Source organism: Amphiprion ocellaris, chromosome 14, assembly GCF_022539595.1.
Source record: "Amphiprion ocellaris isolate individual 3 ecotype Okinawa chromosome 14, ASM2253959v1, whole genome shotgun sequence".
NCBI lineage: Eukaryota > Metazoa > Chordata > Actinopteri > Pomacentridae > Amphiprion > Amphiprion ocellaris.
Genome location: NC_072779.1, coordinates 2,090,531 through 2,111,551, shown reverse-complemented (window position 1 = coordinate 2,111,551; position 21,021 = coordinate 2,090,531). Strand labels below are relative to the sequence as shown.

Sequence of the window (21,021 nt, the reverse complement as noted above, 5' to 3'; positions counted from 1 at the left end):
AATAAAAGCACCTCCAGCTTTGCTCCTCTCGGATATACCTGCAGTAAACTGAACAGATGTGGTATGACTGAAACAAAGCAGGACACGTGAATTCTTTTTAATAATAAAATCATTCTTTCTTGCATGCAGTTTATTTAGTTTGTTGTGTTGCATTCACTCAAAATTTGAAGGCACAACTGTCCAAAATAAAACTACTGAGAGAATAACACTGAGGAATGAGACAAAAGTTTCTCTCAATGTTAAATAATACAATGAAATAACACTTTATTTTTTTTACGGTTCCTGTATTTTCCAGCTCATTTCCACTAGAAGCTGTAAATAAAATCCTGTGAAATGTGGTGATAATTATAAAGGGAAGTCTTTTACAGATGGTTGCAGATGTGCTTCTGTAAATGTTTTACTGATTTTTCTGCTTTCTGACCTGCAGTGGAAAACAAATATGTATTTTTTAGATTAAAAATTATTTGCAAAACCGTAGCTCTGCTTTCACCGTTTCTCTAATAATTAGTAATCGTGCAGGAAGTTCTTGGAAATTTCCTGATTTTTTTTGTACATTTTGTTCAAATGAGCAGGAAAACATGATCCATAAAAGCTGTGTCTCTGGATGTGATAATACATTAAATATTTCGTGTGAAGTTTGATCATGGCGGCTCCTCTCCTCATGAATCACAGTTCCATCAGACCCGTCGGTGTTTCCTGCAGCTTGCTTCGAGGTTAAGTCTCCTTCCAAATAAAAGCCTCTTCGCCCTCTAGCTGGCGGGATCCACCACCAGGACTTTGCACTCCCTCTTGGCGATCTTGTCCAGCGACAGCAGCGTCTTGTCCTGCGGTGGCAGGTAGAGCGGCCGGCCAACCGGCGAGCCGACGGGCGGCGTGATGGCCCGGCGCTCCATGGCGCTGCCCGTCCTGGAAACACACACCGACATCATCAGATAACTACCTAACCCAATGTGATATCCGCTCGGTCTGGAATGAGAGCTTTACCTCATGATGTGCGATCGAGACGGCTGCTGGTGGGAGAAGGACTGAGATCGACCCAGACTGGCCTGGTGTCGGTCCAGTAGGTCTCGAACCGCCGGGCTGGACGGGCTGTTTTTACCTGCGTGATGATGAGACGATGAGACGACAGCTTTTACATTCAGCAGTAGAGGCTTTGTGGTGTTTTAGTGACATATATTCACATGAAAAAATGAGAACAGATGTGAAAATGTTCAAATGTGGACCAACCTGGAACAAGCATACACTAGTTTATGGACATGAGAAGTTCATAATGTTTAAAGTTTGTGTTGAGATAAGACATTTTTAGACTTGCCTTCAAGTAAAGTTCACTTTTATTTCTCTTTTATCACTCTCTGCCTTTTTATCCATTGTAAAATGTTCACTGCTTTTTGTCCCTCTTTCTAACCTCTTGATCTTAATCTATTTCTATCTTTAATTTTCTCTTCAGCTTCTCTCTTAATACCCGTGTGTGATGTTGTCCTTTTAACCATTTATAGTTTTAAATGTGTAATTCATTTTGCAATAAAAACTGTTTATTTTGGATGTTTACCACAGGAATGGAGAAAAAAGGATGAATATCTCTTGAGTGTTTTGTTGGTTGCAAGTATGAAATCTAGAACTAAGAAATGGCTATTGCAGGATATTCATGTCAGCATGGTGGGATATAACACTGAATATGTATAAAATGGAAGAGATGACAGCATTTGTAAAACAAAAACAAGACTGGTTTGTAGCTTGTTGGGGAAAATGGGATATAAAAATTAAAAAGCTGAATTTAATTTTGAGTATGAAAATTTAAAGACAATGTAATGGTCACTCCCCAATGTTCCTAAAGATGCAAATGTTTCCGTTTATTTTATTTTATTTTATTTTATTATTTTGATGGAAAATTGATTTCTGAATAAAGAAAAATGATAATATTGTGCACATGTGAATTATATCCATCACTAAAAATTGTTGAGACTGATAAAGAATTTTTTTTTTTTTAAAAGTTAATGTTGAGATTTTGATCTGTTTCTTTCACTCAAAGGATAAAAGTTTGTGGCTCTTTAATCCTCTGAACCTTCATTTTTCACTGTGACATGTTGTCTCGCACCCCTACGGAAAACTATGACTTAAAGAACTCAGAAATGTCCTGTGCTCATTATGACACAGTTATATTGCTGTGAATTATAACAAAATAGAAAAAAATTTAATTGTCATTATGCATTTTACAATCCCTGGCATCTAAATGAACAATATTTTTCCAAATGCCCACAGTTGTTACCAACACTGGTAAAATGAAGACACTACATGCTAAAAGTTTTTAACTATTTACAGATTTAGAACTTCCAGAGACGTTTTTTACACCACTTTGCATGTGAGCTCTAGAAAGATGTTTCACCATGCTGAATGTATTTCCAACAACTTGCTCCTCTGTTCACTGTTTTTGAGCCATGCTGCATTTATTTTACTGATTCTGTTTATTTTATTTTCCTTTCAGTTTCTGCTCTGTGGAAACACTGCCTGCAGTTCATCTGAAAACTTTCAGATTTTTTTGTCATATGAGTGTTGGTGTTAGTTCTAGATACTCATACTGAGGAGCGCAGATTTTTTTGTCTTTTGCAGAATCTACAGAATTTAGTGCAAACAAATGATTTTAGCCTATTTTATTAGACATGTAAAGAAAAGGGATTTGGTAAAGCACCATAATTTTACGCTTATATTTGGTTCATTTTCCTGATGGATCAACGCATCACAGCTGAGTAGTCGAAGGACCATCAGAAAGCTGAAAATATTACAATTACTCCTGTGGTGTCATTTTTCTGCGTTTTAATAAGCTGAAGCTTTCACGTCTCTCAAACAAACTCTATTTGTCAGTTAAATATAAAAATAATCTGTGCTGAATGCATACATGCTTGTAAAGCTGCATTTATTTATGATATTATTACTAAAAAAGACAGAAAAGGAGATTGTTGTTGCTTTACGCTGTTTCAGTCAAGAGGATTTGTGCTTCAAAACGATGTTTAAGTGACTCAGAATAGAATCTTAATCTGACATCAGCAACCTCTGATGGAAACCTGACACTCTCCTCACATAAAAACATTCTCTTCAGGGTGAATAAGGGAAAGTTCTTACGTGACAGCGGCCGAGCGTCAGGCGGAGGGTTTGAGACTGACGCTGTGAACTGGAGCTTCAGCTTCATGTGTTGACTCAGCTGCAGAAAGAAGGAAGATTTCTCAGCGAATGTGAACAAAGAAACTGCAGGACTGTTGCTGTTCGACGTACCTCGTAGAGTCCTGGTTTGAGGATCTGGAAGGCAACGCTGAACGACAGAGTGCTTCCTTTGCGACAGTGACCGAGGTTACTGAGAGGAGTGTGACAGACGACGGCGGCCAGAGCTGCATCCTCACCCTGACCGCGACCTGAAACACGCAAATACAGTTAGAAAACAGCAAAAACAAAGCAAAACCAATCCAGAACAAATTCTAAAACCATCCAAAAACAAAGCTAAAACTAAGTCCAGACTAGCCAAAACCTAGTAAAACCCAGTTAAAAACCAAGTTCAAACCAGTCTAAATGAGAGTCAAACATTAAGTCTCAAAGCAAGACCAATTTAGTCTAAAACTAAACTCAAAACAAGCTCAAATTCAAGACCAAACCAGTTTAAAATCAAGTGCAAAACAGTACCAACCCAAGTCTAAGACTGATCAAAACCAAGTCCAAAAGTAGCTTAAATTCAAGACCAAACCAGTTTAACATCAAGTCTAAATTAGTCAAGAAGTATTCAAAAATCTGTTAAAAAGTGAATTCTAAAGCCAAATTCCCAAACCAGTCCAAAAGCAAGTCCAAATCATTCCAACTTCAAGACCTAAACCGCTCTAAAACAAAGTTCAAACCAAATCCAAAACCCATGGCAAAAAAATTCCAAACCTGGCCAAAAATTTTTTTACAATCAAGTCCAAAACCAAGTCAAAAACTAGTCCTTATTCAAGACTTAACTGGTCTAAAACCAAGTCCAAACCAGTCTAAATGAGGGTTAATAATTATTCCCAAAAAGAGACAAATCTAGTCTAAAACTAAGCCCAAAATGAGCTCAAATTCAAGACCAAACCTGTTTAAAATCAAGTGCAAAACAGTACCAACCTAAGTCTAAAGTTAATCCCAAACCAAGTCCAAAAGTAGTTTAAATTCAAGACCAAACCAGTTTAACATCAAGTCTAAAATTGTCAAAAAGTATTCAAAAACAAGTTAAAAATCAAGACCAAACCTATCCAAAATGAAGCCTAAAATCAAATCCCCAAACCAGTCCAAAATCAGATCAAACCTGTCCAAAACAAATTCTAAAACCAAGTCCAAAACCAAATCCAAAACCAGTCCTTATTCAAGACTTAACTGGTCTAAAACCAAGTCCAAACCAGTCCAACATCAAGACCAAACCAACCCACAACTAATCCTTTAAAATCCAGTCCTAAATCCAGAACAAAAATCAGTCAGAAATTGAGATCAAATAAGTTTAAAACTCAGTGCAAAGTAGTCCAACACTACTCTAAAACTAAACTAGCTTAGGCTCAAGCTTAGCTTAAACCTAGTTAAGCTAAGTACTTGCTGTCTGTAGTTTCATATTTACTCCACAAAAAGAGTGGAATCTGTCTGAACATCTGAGTCCCAGAGAAGAAGATTCCAGGTGGATTTCCTGTTGAACAAGATCCGACTGGATAAAATGCTTTACTATGTTTTAAATTTTAAATCCATATTAACCGTCTGGAGTCCAGACGAGCCGGACAGCCAGGAAGTCCTGCAAGTTGTTGAGCAGGACGTATTTGACCTTGAAGTGCTCCTTCACCCTAACGGTGCTTGGACAGCTCGCCGTCATGATGAACCGCGGCCGGTCCAGACGGATGCTGGGCAACCTGGAGGTTAACGGAAGACAGAGGATCATCGCAAAAAGTGAAGAAAGAAAGCAGACTATACCCCGCCTAAAAGGAGCCCAAAACTAGTCCAAACTAATCCAAAACCAATTCAAAACTACCCTAAAATTAGTCTTAAACCTGCTCAAAACGAGTCTAAAATTAGTCAAAATTAGCCTAAAACTAGCCTAAGATCAGTCTGAAATAAGCATAAAATCTGCTCAAAACAAGTCCAAAATAAGTCCAAACCTAATCTAAAACCTTTCCAAAACTAGCCTAAAGCTAGTCCAAAACTAGTCTGAAATCAGTCTTAAACTAGTCCAAAACTAGCCTGAAAGTAGAATAAACCCAGCCTAAAAGCAGCCCAAAACTATGTCTGTTCTTTAACTTGTGATGCAGTATCTGAGGACTTTGAATGATGTTTGACCTGTAGTGGGTGTAGATACAGTTGGTGAAAGGCATCTTGGGAGTCGACCACTGCAGCACAGCGACCAGAGGAACCTCCAGCCCCTGAAAACACAACAGTACACACCGACATTCACCATAGAGGGACGGATCAAGAAAACATTCTTACAATAGAACCTGAGGAGCTGCAGTCACATCAGGAGCCTCATGTTGAGCGATAATATCCTTTCAAAGTGTCTCATTGCAATCTCGTTATACATTGTATAATGACAATAAAGAATATTCTATTCTATTATTGGCTTAGAGGAATGATATCAAACATCCCAACAACCACACGAACCTCGTTGGAGTCGTCCTGCGGCATGTCGTTGAGGTGCAGCTGGAACAAGAAGTCGTGCTCCTCCAAAGAGCTGAGCATGCTGGGAAGGCGACAAGCCAAGCTGTCCACCCGGCAGAAAGACGCCATGCCGACCTCACCGGACTGGTGGCTACAGGGCAGAATGGGTTCCATCAGACTCACATCAGGAAAGAAAAACTAACAGATGCTAAATAAACTGTAATGTGGCAGGAAGTCAAAGAATATAAAGTGCTAAATATAATATGTCATATAAAATCCCAAAATATATTAAAATGTGTTCCAGCAAAAGGCAAACTAACAGACTGCAACTGAACATTAATTATTAGACTGTAACACAACAAGACTGGTCTAAAATCAGTTCAAAACTAGCCTAATGCCAGTCCAAACGCAGCAAAAACTAATCCAAAAACTTGTCTAAAACCGGTCCAAAGCTAGTCTAAAACTAGTCTAAAACTAGTCCAAAAACTAATCCAAAATCAATTTGGAACTACTCTAAAACCAGTCTTAAACCAGCACAAAACGAGTCTAAAATTAGTCCAAAACTAGCCTAAAACTAGTCTAAGATCAGTCTGAAAGGAGTCTGAAATCTGCTCAAAATTTGTCCAAAATTAGTCAGAACCTAATCTAAAACCATTCCAAAACTAGCCTAAAACCAGCACAAAACTAGTCTGAAACCAGTCTAAAACCAGTCCAACACTAGCCCCAAACTAGTCCAAAATCAGCCCAAAACTAGTCTAAAACTAGTCCAAACCTTGTGTAGAACTGATCTAAAACTAACCTGAACTCAGCCCAAAACTAGAACACAACACAACAGAATATCACAACTTAAATTTTAACATAATAGACTACAAAGAAATAACATGTAATGTATGGCAATGTCACATAACGCATTGGAGTGCAACTTAAGTTATGCTACAGAACATAATGCATCAGAATGTAACAAATACAAACTGTAACTTAGGAGAGTGTAATGTAACAAAAACTAATATGAAGTTAATTCAGTAAATCATGTTAATACGTACCACACGTTGTCCACCAGCAGCACGGAGCCGTCGGGCATCATGGGAAGGTAGGAGGCGTTGAGGTTTGGTAAAATCCGAACATCTCGAATACTCACCTCCTCCTGAGACGACTCATTCAGCACTGAGAGGAGAAGGAAACAAAATTTTAGTTAGAAAAAATGTTGTCCTAGATGATTTAGACATTTGAGACAGAAACAAACAGCTTTGAGTTTCGTGTAGTAATCACTTATAAAGCTCTGAACGACGTCACAAAGGCCGTTTAACTCCTAAATGTTGGAATTAATTTCCCGCTCATGATCTGCAAAGCTACTATAACTCTAATAATATTGATTCTAATTATCAATATTTGACCCGTAGCCGCTGCAGGCAGTGTAATAAGTGTGGAAGTGGAAGTTGAAATTTAGTGTTTACATTATTTGGAGAAATCAATCATGAACTTTTTCTGCTCCAGTGGGAATCCAGTTAATAACAGCGATTGATTAAAAGTGATTGTGTACCTTTTAGGACTGCAAGTTGTCTCCCAGAAACAGTCATCTGCTTACAGCGGACGGTTGGAGACGGCAGGACGGTCAGGGTGGTGCTCACTGCCGAAATAATAGAAGAAAGTTAGTCCAGTCGTCTGTAGCTGCAATTATTAAGGTCACTGATTGATGCTGTTAGTAGATATATGATTGTTTGATTGGACTGAAAACCAAACACAACTTCACACGGTGCCATCAGTTTACATTTCCAGGAATGTTCAAACTATGACTAAAATAAAGCTTTTATCATCTTATTAAGTCAAACAAACGGTTTATTTCTGGAGAGTTTGCCTTCATACCGCTCCTGCAGACTGGGGATCTCATCTTCTTAGTCAGTATTTTAGTTTATCCACAGACATTCATCTATAAATATTATCTCCCCAGCACCTTTTGCACTCACGTAGCTCCATATCATCACACATCCACCTCCGTGCTTCACTGTCAGGACTATGCATTCACTGTGGTAGTCCTGGTCAGGTTCACGCCCAACATTCAGGACTCCATCTGAGCCCAACATAGAACAGCGTTACTTTTTAACCGACAACTAGGAAAAGATGGTCTTTTCCTAGTTGTTAGTTAAAAAGTAACGCCATTCTAAGGTAAGAAACAATAAAATGAACATAATCCATGAGCCCAGTGTGAAGGAAAAATGACTCTTTCCCCTTTCTAAGGTCACAATGGCCCTTAGACGGGCAGACGCTGCAGGAGATATGATCTATTCTGACATGACTAAGGAGGCTAGTTGTCTCCATGTTGGTCTGTAATCTAAATCTGACCTTCTCCCAACTACAATATCGATCCAAACATCAGAGAGAATCCTCAGAACTGATGCTGGTGTTGCTTGCATGTACTGCTGCTCTGTCGGTGTCACTTCTCCTGAACCTTACTCGCAACTTAAGCCATCTGAGTCTCCACTGTGTCTCTGGTTAACGGAAGACAGAGGAAAACAGAGGGTCATCATTAGTTTTTCTTGTAAACAATAAACAAAAAAAATAGCGTTTGTATTTGTTTGTGTCTGTCTAATGCAGCCACACCTTTAGAAACACAAAAAAGATTTTTCCACAAGTTTTTCATGATAATGTTTGTGGAGCCACGATGCAGACATGCAGATAGATAAAACAGATCCAAAACTGAGAAAGTTCTGGTGATTCACAGCTCGTTTTAGAAGCATGTTCATGCAGCTACACTGACTGTAAATCACAGCTAGACTCAGTTTAGTTTCAATGATCACAGGTGGATTCACTTTTGTTGCTTTAAGTTTCTGCTTTGAGGCCTGAATTTTCAATATTGCTCTTTTAAAGTATTTCTGTATGGAAATATTCAGCTGTTCAATTTAGCAGTTATTGAGAGGTGATATGGTTTAGATTCATTTTGCATTTAAGTGATATGCTGTCACTTGTAAACATGTATTATGCAAATAAATGCTACTTATTTTAAGACCTGAATAATTACCACTTTTATCCTTTTTTCTGTATTTTTACATCCTCAGTTAAACAAACTTCCCTTTTCTGAAATACAGTGAGTTCAGAGCATGTGATGATTTATTCTGATGAACCAACCAGGGCGTAATTCTGATGAAACACTGCCCCATGTGATTGGAACTGGTACTGCAAGCAGCCTGACGACTTCTGCTTGTTTTCCGAGCAGGAAAGTGACGGTGGTTCACAAAATAAAGATCCAAACAGGTATAGAAGTAGAAACGTGTTTACCCTGAGCCTTGAAGGTGTTCAGGTCATGTCTGAAGGTGTGTGTCGGCTCTCGTTGCTGCAGGACGCTCAGGTAGCCGAGTTCCTGCACTTCCACCTTCTCTGCCTCCCGCTTCCACACCGTGACCATCACCTGGAAAGCCACAAAAGAATGACAAAGAGTCCTAAAAACAGAATCTGAAGCCAGTTTTCTGGATCACACCTGAGTTTGCTGACACCTTTCACACTAACATTCCGATAATAATCCGTCTTGGTCCAGTTTTCTGTGGAGTTTGGTTCGTTGTAGCCGTCGACAATCTGCAAACTGAGATTATTATTGTGTTGTTTTGCTTCCATCCATCCATCCATTATCTATACACCGCTTAATCCTCATTAGGATCGCGGGGGGGGGGGGGGGGGGGGGGGGGGGGGCTGGAGTCTATCCCAGCTGACTCAGGTGAAGGCAGGGGACACCCTAGACAGGTCACCAGTCTGTCACAGGGCTACATATATAGACAAACAATCACTCACACATTCACACCTACGGGCAATTTAGAATGATCAATTAACCTCAGCATATTTTTGGACTGTGGGAGGAAGCCGGAGTACCCGGAGAAAACCCACGCATGCACAGGGAGAACATGCAAACTCCATGCAGAAAGATCCCGGGAAAGCCGGGACACGAACCAGGGATCTTCTAGCTGCAAGGTGAAAGTGCTAACCACTACACCACTGTGCAGCCCGTTTTGCTTCCAGTACTGCAGAATTTTACCACTTCTAGATGTGAATAAAACAGCTTTTCAACTCTGGCTGCAGGTTGTTGTTCTCACATTTATGTTTTAAGGGTTTTTATGTGTTCTTCAGGGCGTGGATTAGAGATTTTATTTTATTTTCATTCATTTTTGTTTTTTCTTTTTAATAAAAAGCTGAACGGGGAAAAATTCCAACAGTTTGAAACACCAAATTTTTTAAATTTCTGCTCGAAAGAATTGATCAAATAATGAGCACATCTTACAGCTGTTTCAGGACGAAATTCTCAGATGTTTCGACCTTTGTCAACCCTTAATATTTACCTCAGTTTTAGCCCAATATTCTTTGGAGCTTTAATCCCAGTTTAGTCCAATGTTAACAGGAATTTTAGGCATGGTGTTGTTAAGTATGTATGAAAATTTTAACTCCAGTTTGGGACAAAATGTATATTTTATCCCTGCTTTGATCTAATGTTCACTGAAGTTTGAACCCTGGTTTGTTTCAGTATTGATGTGAGTTTTAGTCCATGTTTGGTAACCTGCTGAACGTTTTTTGCACAAAGAATTAAAACTGACAGAAAATATCAACTATGACTGCAAGTTGTTGCTCTCATTTATTTCTAAGAATTCTGGGTGTGCATTGGAGAATTTATTTTGTTTTCATTAATCCTCTATCATTAATAGATTTGTTGGCCTAAAACTGTGAACATTTCAGCAAGACAAATCTGAAAGATCTAGAAATTTCTGTCATTACAAAGAAGGAAAATCCATCAAATATCTAGCATTTTGATCTGGAAACAACAGGAATGTTGCAGATTTATTCCCTCTCGGTGAACTAATCAATCACTCGGCTCTCTAATGTTGAATACGGTCTGTACATGTATTTTGTGTTGTAGCTGGAGTCTGGAAAAACCTTTACAGGTTTAAAATGCCATAAAATCACACTCAGAAATGAAACCGACTGGTGTTCCTCCTGACCTTGACTTTCAGGGTGCTGACAGGAAGTTTGTCCAGAGAGACGGTGAGAGGAAAGATCACTTCATCCGTCAGAACCACCGGCTCGTCCAGAGGAGACTGAAACAGAGAAAATAATCAAGGAACCTCCTGCAGCCATTTAACCATCTGAGGTCCAAGCTGTTTCTCAGTGTATCTTTGCTCCTGTCACATTTTAACTCACCGTTGGTTCATTTTTCACTGCAACATAAAGTCCTGCACCTCAATGGAAACAGAAAAACCATGACTAGAAGCAGAGAGAACTCAGAAACATCTTCTGTTTAGCTAGAATGTAACTGACCGAGAAAAAGGTTCCATTTTAGGATTATTTATTTTACAAAAACGGAAAATGTGTAACCACCAAAACCACATTAGTGCAAGTCTTCTCTATGCTCTGTGTAAACACTGCCTGCAGTTCAGCCGAAAAGTCTGTCAGAGATTGCAGAATTTGTAGATTTTTACACATTCTGGTGAAAGCAAATGATTACTTTTGGCGAATTTTAAAACGAGACATGCAGAATAAAGTGATCTTGATTAGATATCACAGTTTTAAGCACAGGTTTGGGGATTTTTCTGGTATGTGACAGAGAGTCTAACCTTTTTTTTCTGTTTTTACAGTTTCTGGTTGTGATAAATAATGCAATTCTGGTGACTGTTTTAAAACAGGGGTGTCAAAGTAATTTTAATTCAGGTTCCGCATTCAGCCCAGTTTGATCTGAAGTGATCCGCACCTGTAAAATCGCAGCCTAATAACCTATAAATAACCACTACTCCACATTTCCCTTTGTTTTAGTGCAAAAAAGAACATTCTGAAAATGCTCACATTTAAGGGATTATCTTTTTACAAAACATCATGAACAACCTGAAATTTATGAAGAAAAATAAGTTCAATTTAGGAAATCTTATGCCTCAATTCATTTCCACAATACTACTTCCAGACCAAGGTATATCTACAAAGGAACACAACGTTTAGTCATCTGGAACTGGACGATATAGTATTTTACTTAATGATCAAAACAACAAGTCAGACAAAAAACAACAAAAACAAGACAAAATATTACAAATATGAGACACAAAATGACAAAAAATGAGACAAACGACACGAAAAAAGTTAATAAGTGACAAAAAAATTGACAAAACGGCAAAAACAAGACAAAAAAAATTACACAGATGACAAAAAGGATATACAAAGTAACAAATAAAGCAAAACACAAAATGACAAAAAAACACAAGTGAGGCAAAAAGGAAACAATATGACAAAAACAAGAAACAAAACGACAAAACATGAGACAAATGACAAAAAATAAAAAAAGACAAAATGTTCCAAAATTGAGACACAAAATGACAAAAAATGAGACAAATGACATGAAACAAAACAAAAAAGATACAAAAAAGTTACAAAGTGACAAAAAACTGGCAAAACGGCAAAAACTAGACAAAAAATTAAACAAACGACAAAAATGATACACAAAACAACAAATAAAGCACAAATATAAAATGACAAAAATAAGACAAAAAAGACAAAAAACAAAACAAACAAAACAAAATATTACAAAAATGAAACACAAAATGACAAAAGAATAATGAACAATCTAGTATTTTACTTTATGAGCTAAACTTTTCATGGTCTAGAAATGATTTTAAATTTATAGTTTTACTAATTTTCAATCTGCAGTTAATGTCTTCTCTGGAATTTTTACACTTTCAGGGCCGGATTGGACCCTCTGGAGGACCGGTTTTGGCCCACGGGCCGCATGTTGGACATCCCCGTTTTAAAAGACATAATGCCTCTTAATCCCACCAGAAGGTTTTGGAGTTTAGAATGTCAAACAACAAAGACTAAAGGTCACCAAAGCCATGAGGATCTATCTGCTGGAGAGCCTGAATGTCTGAATGATGTCAAGTATATGATGATCCATGTCAGTGTTGGACCAGTCGACCGACATCAACACCACGATACCTGGACAGGTGCCCTGCGGAACTCCCTGGAGGCCGTTCCAGACGAATTGTGGATGAGCAGCGGTTTGCAGTCCCTGAAGTTCCGACACCGGGAGTCCACCCTGCTGCCCAGCGCCGCGATGGCTGCCTCGGCGGCTGCGATGTAGTCGTCCTCGCCGTCCTCGTTGGCCTCGTCCCCGCTGCTCTGGTAGTCCGGGTGATGTTGGTGGTGGTTGCCCCGGTGGCGGCTGCTCTCGCCTGGACTGACGCTGGCCACAGCACACAGGGAGCCGGCCAGCTCCCTCCACGCCCGGCTGCTGGCCGACTCTGACCCAAAACCTGCTGCACCAGCATCAGGGCCGCCTGCTGGAGGAAAGGTTCATGTTTAGGTTCATTCTGATGATGAGGATCTCCAAAGGTAACACAAGGAGGAACAGCCTCGCCTTGACAGAGAGTGATTTTGCTGCTTTTAGCCACAGTTTAGCTCAGTTTTATCTGGTATTTTGTCCTATTTAGGTTCCATATTATCTGTTGTTTTGGTTCAGTACTATCTGGTATTTTGGTCGTGTTTTGCTTCCATATCATCTCTGGTTTGGTCCTGTTTTGGTTCCATATATTCTGCTATTTTGGTCGTGTTTTGGTTCCATATTATCTGGTGTTTTGGTTCCATATAATCTGTTATTTTGGTCCTGTTTTGGTTCAATATTATCTGTTATTTCAATCCTGTTTTGGTTCTATATCATCTATTATTTTGGTCCTGTTTTGATTCCATATCATCTCTGTTTTGGTTCTGTTTTGGTTCCATATTATCTGTTAATTTGGTCCTGCTTTGGTTCCATATTATCTGGTGTTATAGTTCAATTTTGGGAAAAAACTCACACATATTTTCGCTCTACTTTTGTCCAGTTTTCACAGAAATTTTAATGCTGCTTTTGTGCCGTGTTAACTGGAATTGGTAAGTTTTGGCACTGACTGGGTCCAACTAGCAGATTATTTTTCTCTCTGTTGACTCATTGGTTAATCCACTCATTGATGAAGCTCTAATGTTAAATACAATGAATGTGTTGTTGCTTTTAAAACATAATAGAAGCACTTCCTGGTTACTCTCTGCAGCTACTGTGCTCATGCATTTTCTCCTTCTTTGGTGGGTTACTATAAAAGCACATTAATTATCCACAGTCTGGCTACATGATGAATTCTGCAGGTAAAACATGAACGCCTTGCACTGATGAGACTCACAGGGAGGCTCTGTGCGAAAATGAATGGATAAAAACATCAGTCTGGACACTATCAGCTGCTTCTGTTTGACACCAAAAACACCAACTCTGGCAGCATCCTCCCTGCCTCCTTACCGGGGCCGGGGCCGGGGCCGGGGCCGGGTTCGGTCGGCGTCGCCCCGGCGTCCCTGCAGCGCAGCACCAGCAGGAAGCGGACGGTCTCCCCCAGGTAGAGGTGGCTCCGGCGGGGCAGCGTCCGGTAGCGCGCCGGGTCAGACAGATCCGTGATGGGCACCGCCGGGAAATACATGAAATACTCACACTGCGACTCCATCATCTGCACCATGGCGACGGAGGAGGAGGAGGATGCTGAGGAAGAGGAGGAGGACCAGAGGATGGGACAATGACACAAACACTTCCGTCTGCGTCACACAGAACAGCCAAGCGGTGCGCCCCCCAGTGGTGGATTCAGAGGAGCAGCTGCAGGCCACTTCTGCACCATCAGTAGCATGGGGGCCAGTACAGAAGTGAGGGACTGCTGAAGCCCATGGGATATATCTTGCATACAGTTCTATTTGAAGTTCATTATGATCACGTCTTTACAAATTTTATAATTATTTGAAATGGAAACAATCATTTATTAATAAAAAAGTGACTAGATATCACTAAAATGTCAACTATGATACAAAAAATCCTGCAATTATATATTGACCCATACAGAATGACTTGAAAATGATCCACAATTACAGAAAATTAGTCCAGAATAACAGGAAATTACTTGAAAATTATCCCAAAAACACAAAAATGATCCAAAATGATAAAAAACGATCCAAGCTGACATAAAACTTGTTGAAAATAACAGAAAAAAACTGTCCAAAATGACTCGAAAATTGTCCAAAATGACTTTAAAATTATCCATAATTATGGAAAATTGGTCCAGAATGACATGAAATTTGTCCTAAATAACTTGAAAATTGTCCGGGTCAATATACAATAGAGGGACTTTTGAAGTCCATGGGATATATCTGCATACATTTTTATTAAAAGAAGTGACTGTATGAAAATGTTCTGCAGGACTTTAAACCTTCATGTTTTCTTTCTGTACCTCTGCATGAATCACTGACCTCTTTTGACTCAGAACTTATTATCACAGACTATTTTCTGTATTGTACACCATGTGTACACTTCATGTTTCATTTCTATTGTCTGGCTAATCTATGTCTTCTGTTCAATCATAATTTGACTACATATCTGTCGTAGTCATTATGATTTCTATTTTCATTTTCTCAAGCTGCACTGCAGACCTCGTAAAGCTGTCTTTTCTGGTAGGCAATGGAACACAATGATCATCATCTAAATTATGCAGATTTCTGCACATTAGTCTGTTTTGAATTCTTCAGAGTCCTGAATAAAAACCTGACCTTTGGATGTGCTTTTCTTAATACTTTATTTTACATTGCCTCCCTCATTTCTCTTTTGCGGTTTTGTCCTATCTGTATCATTTTTCAACCTCATATCAAAGTCCCAGATTTTCTTCAAACACAATACATTTGCTGTGATGTTATTTTGCTTTCAGTCATCCCTTGTTGTAAAATTTTGCCAAACTGTGGTTGCATCAACTATAATATGAATAAAATGACAAACAAGAAAAGGCAACCATCAATCACTTTTGTTATCAGACAATTGTTTCCCATTTGTGGCTGAAACATTTTATAAATTCAAACATATTTTTCTTTCTCTGGCAGCAACACAGCAGATAAAAACTCCAGTGAAAGATGAGACAGAGATGTTTGGAGAGGTTAAAGGTATATTTCAGATGAGGTGGCTGATGCTATGTAGGACAGAGAACCAGGTAGAGTGAATTTCCTTCAGAGAGCAGCAGAGGAAAAAAGCAGCAGAAAATCCTCAGAACTCAACATGATCAGTGTAACAGCTGACAGTAAAAATTCAAATGTAATGTAACAATCACAAATAATATAATCTTAGTAAGAACAATAATACTTTGTTGTGACAGGATTCTACTGTCACAGAGAGTTTAAGACAGAATGACAAAACTACAGAACGACATTCTCAAAACAATGTAATGTCTGTGAAGCTCATTCAGAAGCTTTCAAGCTAAATCAAGGATTTGGTAGCTTTAGGATGTTATTTACCATTTATACCACATTGCCAGGCACACATAAAGCTTTGTCCATTTACATTTAAGCCGAGGATGAGACCTCAGACTTTACTTTGACAACTGAGAGTCTCAGTCGGCAGCAGAGGTAAAACATGAGGACAGGCCTGATGCTCTGATCTCTGAGGCCATAGATGAGTGAACTCAGACATCTGGGCACAATGAAAATAAACATATAAACAAGAGTTTGGATGCGGACAAAGACAACCCTGACCACTACTGTTGACAGAGCAATGAGCAGTGGAGAGTAAACTGTGGAGGAGAGGCTGAGGCCCAACTGCACCAGATGCAGCAGCAGTGTGTTTCGAGCCTTATGGGCTGAAGCTTTGTCTGCAGAGGCCGACCTGGCTGCTGCTGCAACACCAATATAGGAGGAAATGATTGCCACACCGGCTGATGTGAACACAAAACAAGTGAATGCTTTGCTATAAGCATGAGATATTGGTCCAACGAACATGCTTGTGCTCGAACAATAGTTTTTCATCTGCAGACTCTGCAGCTCTTCTACAAGAACCTCTAACAGCAGAAGAACTCGAAAAAGAACATCTAAAAAAGAAAACATCCAAATCAAAATTATTGACACACCTGTGTTTCTGACAGTGACGATATCAGCATGTCTCAGTGGGTAACACACAGCAACATATCTCTCCACAGACATCACCACCAGAGTGAGAGGAGAGATCGTAGTGGTGAGATTAGCAAGCTGGGTGAGAAATCCACATAGAGGATACGTCATTATTACTCTATCAGCAGCCAACAGGAACAGAACCTGACTCAGAACCAGCTGCACAGTTTCAGCAAACAACAGGTTATACAGCAGAATGTACCGAGCAGTCTCACAAAACACAGCTTTACTCCTCAGAGTGAACAACATGATCCCATTAATGTAGAGAAACACACAGGATGGAATTGTAGACAGAGATGAAACCATCAGAATCTCAAGGAACCTGTCATCCTGAGCTTCATCGTGAATGGAATCATTCGCATGTGACATTTTAGAGGTGAACTGAACCTCTCATTGTCCCTGAAAATAAAACACAAAGACAACCTGGCAGTTTGTATTCAAACCATGAAGATCCAGAGTCATCACAGGCATCTGTTGAGTCTGCAGGTTGGAGGTTGTTCTGGTTTCCAGGTGAGCAGAGCTGGACTGCAAGGTTTCTACCGTCAGACACTGTATATGAGCTTCATCCTCACAAACATCTCACGTGACTTCTTCACCTGTCCATAGGGTTAACAGCCGATTAACAGATATTTCCTGCTGTATTGCTGACATCACAATAAAGGAGCTGTTGTGTCCTTGGTGACATGTGGTGCTGTTTTAATTTGCTGTTGTGGGTCAATTCAGACAAAATCCAGGAAATATGTTGCTTTCTCCCAACAAATTGAGTTGGGAAGCCCTTTTAAGGGTTCAGTATTGTTAGAGTTATTAATATAACTGCCATTGTCACAAAAGGTTGTAAAGACACAGACAACATTACTTCTTCCAGATTTGAATGGCAACAGCTGGTGCCAAATTTTTGATCACTATGCCTTGAAATTGGACAAAAAGTGCAAAAGTTCAAAACAAGGGTGGTTGTGGAGCCCCAGAAAGTTCCTGGAAGTGTGTGTACAGGGATGAATTGATAATTCCTCCTCAAAATATAGTCTTTGGTCAACATTTCACTAACTTTTTAGGCCTCAAACATCAGTGGAACTAAATGTGTGGCATGTATGACAAGACAAGGTTCTAGTTTTTGCTATTTTAACAAAATGGTGATGTGGTTGGAGCACAAAAATTGGTGTGCAAAGTGTGCTGTATATTGTCTTTTTTAACACAATTCATTAGAATCATGCTTGATCATTAAATGTAAAGGAGTGTTATATTGATGATGACTGAGTTGAGTTGCTGCCATGTAGGGGAAGGCTTCGTCAGGGATCAGCGATGGCTACCAAGATGGCAGACTCCCAAAAAGCCCCCCCATAAGGATGAAATGAAAGAGTGGGTCTAACATACTGCAGGTGTGAATGGGTGGAGCACATGAAAAGCTGACATGCTTGCAATGACCAACAGCCCATGGCCTGAAATTAGGTGCTTCAGAAAGACTCAGCTGGCAGCTGTTAAAGCTGTGCTAATACGCCAGGAATGGCCAGAGAATAGGTCGGAGAAGATTCGGAATGTTGTCAGAATTTGCAGGAAGTGGAACCAGGATCAGGTTGCAACTTGACCAGTCTTGGTAACGAACAGCAGGGTCAGATGGGAAAGTCTATTGACATTTTCTGGTCTTTTTCAGATGTACGAGAGATAGAGAATGAGGGAAACCATGAAAGGCCGATGGAACCATGAATTCCAGAGTGTGGGCTAGTTGATGAGGTAGGAGGTTGGAACGTAGGGTGTTGATGATGGCACAGAGGATGAACTGGTCAGTGACTGACAGCCAAGTAAAGCAGCACACGAAAAGCGTTGTTTACATGGCCATGAGTAAGGTCGTTAAAACTGCTCTTTTAGAGTCTGAGAGTGGTGCACAGGCCATTGCTCTTCAAAATCCAGGAAACACTCGTCAGCAGGCAGCTCAAGCCCTTGGCAGAAGTATCCGCTGGTGGTAAAGGTACAATCCAGCCCATGGTCCTTTGCTGCAGGTCCTCACCCCATTCCTCTCCCCACTTTCCTGTCTCTCTCCACTGTCCTTTATAACGAAGCCTAAAAGGCCAAAAAAAAAGAAAGTTAACAGCAAGAGAAGGTGAAAGGAAACTGTGAAAACAAGTTACCAATGAGAAAAAAACAAAAGCAGAGAGTGAATAAAAACAAAAGTAAACACTGACAGTCGGCAGCGAGTCAAAACAAAAGGAAACAAATGAAAATGAAAGAAGACAGAAAGTGGAGACAACAATAACCACAGAATGAAAAAGAAAGTAAACTGTGACCCCCTGAAAAAGTTAAACAGCTTTCAAAAATCAATGTTAACAGTGAGTGAAGGCGAAAGTAAAGAGAATAAAATTGAAAGAAAGTCATATATGAGATTTGTATATTATGATAATATACACTGTCTATTAGGATTTTACATAATTTTTAATTTGTCTGGATTTGACACCTAACATCCACATCCATAAAAATATATGAAAACTGTGAAGTATTTTTGCGTTATCGTCTAATTCAAACAACAACAAAGATAATAAACAAAGTTATGAGTAAAAGTTGAACTGTTACTAAACTTTGCAAATGATGAGGCGTGTTATTGTTGTTCTGGAAATGTTGTTTTCAGTTTGGTGAAATACTCCAAGGTGTCACAAAGAGAAATCCCCACATCTGACCATAAAGTTTGTAACTCTTCTGGGTTTGACATCTAACATCCTCATCCATAAAAATGTATGAAAACTGTGACTAAACTTATCAGGCTTTTAGCACTTAGTTCATGTTGTGAAGGGATTAGTTTCACCCCAAATCACAATTTTCATGAATTTAACCAAATAAATTTGATACATAAATTTCACATACATAAATGAAAATAAAGTGTGAGCGACAATGATAATGATTATTGCTCATTGTTTACTTTTATTTTCGCTCACTGTCTACTTTTCTCGTCATTTTCACTTGCTGTTTACTTCTGGCTTCACTCTCTGTCTACTTTCATTTTAGCTTGCTGTTTGCTTTTGTCGTTGCCTGCTCTTTTCTTTTCACTCGTCTACTTTTGTTTTCACAAGCTTTTTACTTTTATCTTCAGTTGTTGGTTACTTTTAACCAAGCTCACTAGTAACTGTCTTTTCCAGAAGCTGAAAAGTGTCATTTTGCTCTGTTTATGTTCACTTTTACTTGCTGATTAGTTTCGTTTTCAGTTGCTGACTTCCATTTTCACTTGCTGTTTGGTTAAATTCATAAAAATTCTGATTGGGGGTGAAACTAACCCCTTCACAACATTAACTATGTGCTAAAAACCTGGTAAGTTTAACCACCAAAACTATGTGGTTAGGTGTCAAAAAATATTCTGATGTGAGTTTAGACACGACCCTTTTAGAACATGTTTGGATTTTTCCTCCATGTTCTGGGTTAACAGGCACCTTTAACATGTAAGCAAAGTTTTCAGGACAGACGCTAAAGTTTCTTCCATTTATTTTGGACTTGCTTGTGCTTGTTAAACTTTGTCTCTACAGAGGAACACATCATCTCCTCAAACATTAATGAATATTTAATGCATCTAAATGAGTTGTCAGGGGATGAGGTCAGATGTGGGGATTTCTCTTTGTGACACCTCGGAGTATTTCACCAAACTGAAGACAACATTTCCAGAACAACAATAACACACCTCATCATTTGCAAAGTTTAGTAGCAGTTCAACTTTTACTCATAATTTTGTTTATTATCTTTGTTACATCACAGTTTTCATACATTTTTTATGGATGTGTACATTAGATGCCAAATCCAGAAGAGTTCAAAACTTGATGTAAAATTCTAATAGATGATATGAATTTACATAATAAGCAATAATGAAAGTAAACAACATGCAAAGACCAAAGTAAACAGCATGTAGAAATGAAAATAGACCCTGACTGAAGTCACAAGTAAACAGTGAGCAAAAACTAAAGCAGAAAGCAATTGTGAGCCAGAAAAGAAGACAACGAGAATAATCAGCAATTAAAGATGAAAATAAACAGTGAGCGAAAACAAAAATAGATAGTGAGTACAAATGAATTAGCAAGGGGACTGAAGACGAAAGTAAACAGCAAGCAAAAACGAACATAGATAGTGATCTGTGACATTATTTGGACGTGGCGTTGATGTTGTTTACCTCATGGCAGTTTGTTCATGTGACTGATGCATTGCTAACTTTCCTTTTCCACTTTGTACAAGTTTCTGAACTTCAGGAGTTAAAAAAAAACCTCAATCAACAGCCTTTGAATTGTACCTTGAAATATAAAGTAAAGATGAAGTTAACTGCAGTGTCACTGTTCCTTCTGTTTAGGGATGTGTTTCCTTAATTAGTCAGGGCCTTTTGCTAACCTCTTGAGGGTAAATGTTGTTTGTCTTCTGCCAAAAATGTTCCCATCCAACAATCTCCTGACAACTCATTTAGTCACATTAAATATCCAGACA

General features: G+C 39.1%; 2 protein-coding genes across 3 annotated transcripts; both read right to left on the bottom strand.

Moving 5' to 3' along the window:
• Positions 1 to 81: 81 nt before the first annotated feature.
• LOC111564169 (trafficking protein particle complex subunit 14-like) lies at positions 82 to 14,199 on the bottom strand. 2 transcript variants are annotated; one of them, XM_023263595.3, is made up of 13 exons: positions 13,913 to 14,199; positions 12,583 to 12,926; positions 10,608 to 10,703; positions 8,905 to 9,034; positions 7,172 to 7,258; positions 6,675 to 6,795; positions 5,635 to 5,782; positions 5,317 to 5,399; positions 4,741 to 4,892; positions 3,268 to 3,404; positions 3,118 to 3,196; positions 985 to 1,099; positions 82 to 906 (listed from the first exon to the last, which is right to left on the bottom strand). In XM_023263595.3, exons 1-13 carry the CDS (start codon positions 14,121 to 14,123, stop codon positions 750 to 752), a joined length of 1,860 nt encoding a protein of 619 aa, XP_023119363.2. In that variant the 5' UTR covers positions 14,124 to 14,199; the 3' UTR covers positions 82 to 749. The 2 variants fall into 2 exon arrangements, with proteins under 2 accessions (XP_023119363.2, XP_023119364.2); XM_023263596.3 differs by having other exon boundaries at positions 12,583 to 12,923.
• A 1,779-nt stretch (positions 14,200 to 15,978) lies between these two features.
• LOC111564170 (odorant receptor 131-2-like) lies at positions 15,979 to 16,959 on the bottom strand. The gene has a single exon (XM_023263597.1). It carries the CDS (start codon positions 16,945 to 16,947, stop codon positions 15,979 to 15,981), a length of 969 nt encoding a protein of 322 aa, XP_023119365.1. The 5' UTR covers positions 16,948 to 16,959.
• Positions 16,960 to 21,021: the final 4,062 nt, after the last annotated feature.